This window comes from Arachis duranensis, chromosome 6 (assembly GCF_000817695.3).
Source record: "Arachis duranensis cultivar V14167 chromosome 6, aradu.V14167.gnm2.J7QH, whole genome shotgun sequence".
In the NCBI taxonomy this organism is placed as follows: Eukaryota; Viridiplantae; Streptophyta; class Magnoliopsida; order Fabales; family Fabaceae; genus Arachis; species Arachis duranensis.
In genome coordinates this window covers 12,629,343-12,637,298 of record NC_029777.3, presented here as the reverse complement: position 1 = coordinate 12,637,298, position 7,956 = coordinate 12,629,343, and the positions used below count along the sequence as shown (strand labels likewise).

At 34.7% G+C, this 7,956-nt stretch overlaps 1 protein-coding gene across 2 annotated transcripts; it reads left to right on the top strand.

Moving 5' to 3' along the window:
* The first annotated feature begins 323 nt into the window (after nt 1-323).
* LOC107492870 (uncharacterized) lies at nt 324-7,140 on the top strand. Of its 2 annotated transcripts, XM_016113918.3 has the most exons (12): nt 324-448; nt 541-727; nt 874-1,133; nt 1,338-1,491; nt 1,891-2,000; nt 2,111-2,198; nt 3,338-3,670; nt 3,744-3,818; nt 5,141-5,697; nt 5,958-6,066; nt 6,164-6,343; nt 6,711-7,140. In XM_016113918.3, exons 2-12 carry the CDS (start codon nt 560-562, stop codon nt 6,885-6,887), a joined length of 2,211 nt encoding a protein of 736 aa, XP_015969404.1. In that variant the 5' UTR covers nt 324-448; nt 541-559; the 3' UTR covers nt 6,888-7,140. The 2 variants fall into 2 exon arrangements, with proteins under 2 accessions (XP_015969404.1, XP_052118729.1); XM_052262769.1 differs by lacking the exon at nt 6,711-7,140 and having other exon boundaries at nt 6,148-6,315.
* Nucleotides 7,141-7,956: the final 816 nt, after the last annotated feature.

The window sequence follows — 7,956 nt, the reverse complement described above, 5'->3', positions numbered from 1 at the left end:
TATGCAGAATACGGTATTGTATTCTACAATTGGCTTGCCTTGAAACTTTTGCTACTACCGTGGCTTGTCAGTTCAGCTATAAAGTTGTTTGTTTCAATTTAAGGAAAAAGCAAAAGATACCTTCTATGTTTTTCATTCTGAGCAAAAGCATTCAAGAAAGACTGAACAGAAACCTTTCCGAAAGCTTCATTTAATTACTTCTGTGGGCTACAAACTACTTCTAATTTTAAGAACTGTTGGTTTTTCTTCCTATTTTTTGTAGTTATTATGTTGTACAGCTGAATAGTTGCTATATTTTTTGCATTTCTGATATATCTTATTTAAATCAGTTGAAAAAGAAGGTTTAAGCTCGCACTAAATAGCTTAGTGTTTATGAAGAGAAGCATTTAGAGAATAATTTTGCTGCCATCAGTCTAAGAGGAAGGTCCAATAGTTGGACATAGCACAGGTTCAACTTTTAGTCCTTGTATCACCTGTTAATTAAGATGCATTACTTAAATCTGCTGTCTAGTATATTTAATTTAGAGAGGTTTGCTGCAGTGAAAGAGGACTCAGCAACATGGCTGGAAAAGCATCAACATCAAAACCTAATATAGGTCTCAGCGGCACTGGTGGCCTTTCACATGCTTACATTCAGTATCCACCATTTCGGTGCAATGTTCCTGGATCAAAGGGATTGTTTTATGATGATGGAAACAAATTGCTACTCTCTCCAACAGCTGATCAAGTAATATGACGTACCTTGTAAAATTTTCCTATTTAGAGAAACATGATGTCGACCTTGTTACATTACTTTGAAATGATTTGTTATTAATCTATTTCCATACTCCCTTATTCAAATGTTGAATCCAGAATGATTGTTTTATTGTTCAGGTGTTTTCATGGAAAGTTGTTCCCTTTGATCCTCTTATTGATCCCACCACTGATTCAATAAGTGAGGGGCCTATTTTAGCTATTCGATACTCTTTAAACACAAAGGTTATCGCGATCCAACGATCGAACCATGAGATACAATTTCAGATCAGAGAGACAAGGGAAACTTTTAGCCATAAGTGCAGGCCAGAATCAGAAAGCATACTTGGTTTTTTTTGGACTGATAGCCAACAATGTGATATTGTAATTGTTAAGACCAGGTATTGTTGACTTTTCCACCCCTCTTTGGTGATAAAATTCACATTTTTTAATGATGCAGCTTTTTAATACATTCTGATGTTAAATTCATTGAAGACAACAAAAGATAGAGAAAATATTTATTAGCTGGAAATGTACAGTTTTTCTTCTTTTATATATATAAACATAAAATAAATGAAGAACTGAATTACAATCTATTTCAACAGTGGTCTAGACTTGTATGCATATAATTCAGCCTCTAAATCACTTCAATTGGTCGAAACAAAGAAAATCAATGTGAGTTGGTACGTTTACACACATGAAAGTCGGTTGGTTCTTCTTGCTTCTGGAATGCAGTGCAAGACATTCCATGGATTTCAGGTAAAACTTGCATATTATACTTCCTCTTTCATGCTAATTATTATGTTAGAAATACATTTATTTGGTTTGTCAAATAATAATAAGATTCATCATGAAATTACCTTGTGACAGGACAAGTTATTTGCTTGATATGAACTAGGATTTGTAATTAGTGTATGTGCAAAGACTTTATAATATCAAGCTGTAGCTAAATTTCAATACTGCTGACCTGCTTTGTAGCTCATGGAAGAATTGTAATTTATTGTTAGTCAAAATAGGATTTGAGATCATTATTGTTCAGAAAAAAAGACATGTATCAGTTCAGCTTCGTCATGTTGCTTAAGAGTATCAGTGTAGAATGTCAACTGACGAACTTCATGTTATTTCATGTGGTTAACACAGCAATGCATTTCTTGTTAGATTTCATCTGCAGATATTGTTCGCTTGCCAAGGTTTGACATGGTTATGGCCAAATCTGAGGCCAATAGTAAGCCTGTTTTAGCAGCTGAAGACATCTTTATTATCACTGTGTATGTATATCAGTATTTGATTTCTTTAAGCATTCAAGCTTAAGTCGTCATAATTTACACAGCTCACTTTGTTTTTTGTTTTTTGATTTTTTGGCCTTTTCTTTTTACAGTTATGGTAGGATATATTGCTTGCAAGTTGATAGAGTTGCTATGCTACTCCATTCATATAGGCTATATCGTGATGCTGTGATTCAGCAGGTTGGTTTACTCAAATTTCTTTGAGAGTTACTGTTTTGAATTTACCCTAAACTGTCTTTTCTTTAAAAGAAAATTAGAAATCTCCTCAGAACTATTATGCACAAATACTTCAATTTTGGTGATTTACCTATATTAATACCCATTCTGTATCAATACTCATATTATACTTTTGTATTTGTATTTTTTTTTTCTTTTGCATAATTCTAAAAGTTTTCCTTTTGGTGAATGTTTACTATGTTAAAATTTTATTACTTGAAAAGTTCAATATATAAATCTAAATTTGGCCCATATAAAGAATTTTTCTTCAATTATATTATAAATGTTGATAAATGTTTTACTAATATTTATTTTTATTATATATATAATCATGATATTTTTTGTTTAATATATATTACCATATCCATATTTTGTTATTGTATTTACATATGGTATCACACTGAATTCAATACTCATACCTAGGTTAGCTTAACATATCTTCTGAAAAAATGTCAATTTTCTGTCGAGGATGTTGTCCTATCTGGTGGTACAGGCACGTCAATTTTATTATGTTAAACAGATACAGTTTTGCGTGGGGTGGGAGTTCACGTGACGTTTTTAGGTTTATTGTTTCATATATAGAACAATTAATTCACATAATGGGTTGGTCAAGAAAACTGCTTTTTAATAACAATTGATGTTCCCTTTTATACTCTTACTCATTTTGCTCAAATCTGTTAAACTAAAATGGTTTTGGTTTTACTCCATTATCAATTTTGATACTATGTTTTTATTTTAAAACTAAAGAAATCAAATCACTTCGTGCCTATCAATTTACTTACTAGAATAAAAGAAATTTGTTATTAATTGACCATGGATAAGCAATCAGACTGCTATAATTCAATAAGAAATATCAGGACAGGAATTAGATTCTCATACTTTAAGAGACTTCTAATTTGACCTTGTAAGATTCATTATGTTAAAGTCAATACAATTCTGTTTCTTCTGATTGACCAAATTAACGTTTGCTTAAATTTTGTAGTAGAAGTTTGAAAAACAAAATATGTACGTCTAGGATAAGTAATTTCATTCTTTTATCTTGTGTGGTTTTGCATTGAACTATAGACAATATGAAACGAGAGTTGTGTTCATGATATTTGCAGGGTTCTCTACCAATATATTCCAGCAGGGTTGCTGTGAGTGTGGTTGACAATGTACTTCTTATCCATCAAATTGAAGCAAAGGTTGTCATACTTTATGATCTCTTTGCAGATTCTCGAGCTCCAATATCTGCACCCCTTCCTTTATTGCTAAGAGGTTTTCCTAGGTCCAGTACTACTACGTCTCAATCTAGTGGTAGAGAAAGTCAGAGTTCATACAGTAACGTGAGTAATCATGAAGCAGTTACCTATGCCGATTCATGGACTTTTCTAGTGCCTGACCTTGTATGTGATGTGACCAACAAGTTATTATGGAAGTTTCATTTAGACTTAGAGGTAAGTAATTTCTTCTTGAGTATCAATATCATGTTTAGTGTGCTTGCTTTTCACGAGTAGTCTTATATTGCAGGCAATTTCTGCCAGTATCTCAGAGGCCCCATCAATATTAGAGTTCCTGCAGCGGAGGAAGTTGGAAGCTAACAAGGTATCTTTCCCCCACACCCTACCTCACCGGAGCAATACTTTAGGTTTGATTAGTGCTTCAGATACAATAATGAAGCAGTAGTATCCCGTCGTGTACAAGGAGAAAATTTGTGATTGTTAGCTAGGGTTGAGCAACAAGGCACGTAAGAATAGTGTTAGACAAGACAGTTACCATCTGCCATATATATACAAAAAGCATGATTTCGTGTTCATTGCCTGGAAAAGTTACACATGTATGTGTGTTTTCAAGATTTTACATATACAAACAAACAACAACAACAACAAAGCTTTGTTCCACTAGGTGGGGTCGGTTACATGAATCAAACGACGCCATTGAGCTCTGTCATGTATCATGTTTACAGCGAGACCATATATTGATTTATTTTTTTTAGCTTTTGGGATACCAATTCTTTAGCAGTCTTGCTAAACCTAAGAATGCTAAATTTGCTTGTATACTTTATCAAGACATTGCACTGGAATCCAGAATGTGATTCTGGAAAAATCCCTTATATAAATGGGCCCTTAAGGCCATGCTTTTATTTTACATTTTTTTTCCCTAGAAAAAGACTACATATGTTAATGGTATTCTCACCTATATAAGTTTAGGGATGGCTTTCTTTTGCTCCGTGATCCTCCTGCAGACCTTCTTTCTTTGTTAGAGCATGTATGTTACTGGTGTGGGATTATAGTTAGGGGTGGCAATGGGTAGGGTAGGGTAGGGTTTGAACCCAACCCTAACCCTACCCGCGGGTTGAGTTTTTGACTAACACTCAACCCTACCCTACCCGCGGGTTGAGAAATACCCAACCCTAACCCTACCCGCGCTCAACCCGCGGGTATCCGACCCTACCCGCGGGTTGACAAAAAAAATATTATAATGACACAAATATCTCATAAATAACACAAGTATCCTTGGTTCAGTGGCTAGGAACCTTTTGCACATGCTTAAGGTCCTTGGTTCAACTCCCATATATAACATTTTTAAACATATATAACACATATTATGGAAGGTGCGGGTAGGGCGGGTAGGGTTGAGACTCAACCCGCACCCTACCCGCTCCGCAGGCCAACCCGCTTCGTGCCCAACCCTACCCGCAGCGGATCGGGTTGGCAACCCTACCCGACCGGGTTGGGTCGGGTTGGGTACCCGCGCATAGGGTCCATGCTGCCAGGCCTAATTATAGTTATGCCTGCTGTCTGTATTCTTTTTCTTTTTTCTTTTTCTTTCAGATATTTAAAAAAAACATATACTAGTTTGGTTTGTAACTTCAAGTTAGTTATTTGATTATATTGGAATACATAACCTCATTTCTGCTCTTTCAGGCAAAACAATTGTGCTTAGGTATAATTCGAACACTTATTCTGGAGCATAGGCCTGTACCTGTAGTTGCCAAAGCTATACACGTAGTGGTTACCTCATACTCTCATTCAATTAAGACCGGTAGCTATCTTAAGGGCCTGAAGCCAGAGAAGCCATCGGCATCTAGTGTACAAAATGCTGGTGCTGATGTATCTGCTGTAGGAACAAATGCAATTGGAAAATCAATTGCACATGAATCCGATGCAAGGGTGGACAGAGGATCTTCTAGTAAAGCTTTAAGTCTGGATTCTGAGGATGAGTCCCGTACTGCAAATCCAAAACGCAATTCAAAGGAGACCCAAGTTGGGGATGAAGTGAATGATGAGAACTCCTCTGGAACTGAAGTTCATAATGCTCATGTTACGCAATCATCTCTGCAGCTTGGGCAAGAGGAATCCCAACTCGCCTCCGCAGCAATTTCGCCAGATGAGATGTACAGCTTTGTCTTTTCTCCCATTGATGAAGAGATGGTTGGAGACCCTTCTTACTTGGTTGCCATCATTATTGAATTCCTTCACAGGTATGCTATCACTCAATAGTCTAGAAGCTGTTTTACAGTTTTAGCTCCAAAAAGCTTACCATAGATTTTCCACTTTCTGTGTACAACAGAGAATATTAATTTTGCCCATTTAAAAAGATGTTGAAGTCTGCAACTTAAATTCCTTAACTACATAACGCAATTCCACATTCACATCATTTTGCCATAGGTTATGTGCACTACTGCTAGTATTTTTTTTATTTTTGGACCAGATCCTCAATGTTCTCTATTTATTATTGCAGTGCAAATGTGGAAAAGATTCGAGCACTCCCAAATCTGTATGTATTGATAATTCAATTGCTGGTCCGCAATGAACGATATGCAGAACTTGGGTTGTTTGTCATAAACAAGGTTACTGAAATTTCTCTATTATTATTTTGGAGGTGCAAGGCCTTTATACTAAATTATTGTTAAGTTTTATTTTGAAACTAGACTCTCTTTGTAACAGATTTTGGAGCCCTCTAAGGAAGTTGCACTACAGCTCCTAGAGTCTGGTCGTCAGAATACGCAAACTAGGAAGCTTGGACTGGACATGCTGAGACAGCTTGGTTTACATCATGATTATGTGATGCTGCTACTGCAAGATGGATACCACATGCAAGCATTACGATATGCACGGAAATTCAAGGTAATTATCGACTATGCTGGTGTTATTGCTTGCAAAAACTCCATCATTCACTGCATAGTAACTTAACTGGTAATTTTTTATAATCCAAATTGAGCAATGCTTTTGGCATTACGGTTGGGGAGATTGTGTTACTGGTAGTTAGTAGTTACTTCAGAGATGAGCAACGTGGTTATTGATTCATGAAATTGTCAAAGATGAAAAGCAACTGTTTTAAAGAGAGAGTATTAGAGCTAGTATTTACGGACAGACCAATGACTAATAAATGTATAGGGAAAAACAAGAAATGGTCATTGGGTCTTGGTTAATGATTTTTCGCCCTCTAAAATTGCAAAACTCTGAAGTAAACCAATGTCGGAATTATTTTCAGGTGGATAGCATCCGGCCGGCATTGTTCTTGGAAGCAGCATTTGTTTCCAATGACAGTCAACGTCTTGCTGCAGTTCTAAGGTTCTTTGTAGATTTCCTTCCTGGCTTCAAGAACACCTTAGACCATAATAGATACCTCCGCATACTGAATGAGATGAACACATCCATGACTGCTTGAGAAGTCTTTATAGAAACTAATAAAAACTGTATTTAGGGAAAATTTTGGGCCGGATTCTCATTTGGTACCTTTTTTAAGTGTGGGGTTATCTCGTTAAAGTTGATGTTGATATCTAGAAGATATGTGATGGATTCTAGCAATAGATTCATGTTGTATGTTAAGCTGCGTTTGCAACTGAGATTGAGAAATAGAGACTAAGAGACAAATACTAAATTAAGTCTGTGTTTGGTGTAAAATGTATAGGAATGAGTTATGTCTAAGTATCATGATTAGTTTAAGATAAATATAGAAATTGAGGGGTGGATTTGAAATTTGAAAAGTTAAATAAGAGTATTTTTGAAAAAAAATATTAAAATTTCAATTTCTGTCCCTAGAAATTTTCTATACTCAGACTTAGTTTCAATCTCAGGAAACAAATGTAGTCTTAATGTCTCAAAGAGGACCAGTTTTGATTTAAATGAAGTACTCTCTTTTCTTTTATTCTTTTATTTTTTTATTTTTATTTTTGGTCTTGTATTCTTTTCGTCTCATGAAATTTCAGATTGGTTCGGCTTGGGCCTAATGCAATTTTGTTAAAAGTTGTAATTCTTTGTAGGGATGATATGTGGTGGGTGTGTGGGAGATGTATGAAAATTTGATTTGATTTTTTATATTTTCTTTAATTCAACTCGATTCAGTATAAAATTTATATCAATGTAAAAATAAAAAAGTTATATTAATGTATTTTTATAATTTGAGAGTAGTTGATTATTTTTCTTAATTAAAAAATCTCTTAATAGTCTTTTATATTAATTTATCACAACAACAAAAAAAACGAAATATATAGTATAGATTGAATTATGTTTTCTTTAATATTGTGTGGATATTAAATATTTTTTTAATAAATATTATATAAAAATATGAAAATTGAAAAAGTACTACCCAAAAGTTTCACAGCTTATAGTGCTAAACAATACGATGGCAGGTGGACAAAAAATAATATGCATTAATGTAGCAGCAACCGATTAAATGAAAAAGTAGCTCAAATTTTATATTCTAGCTTTTGTTATGTTGTAAATTGAAACCTCCT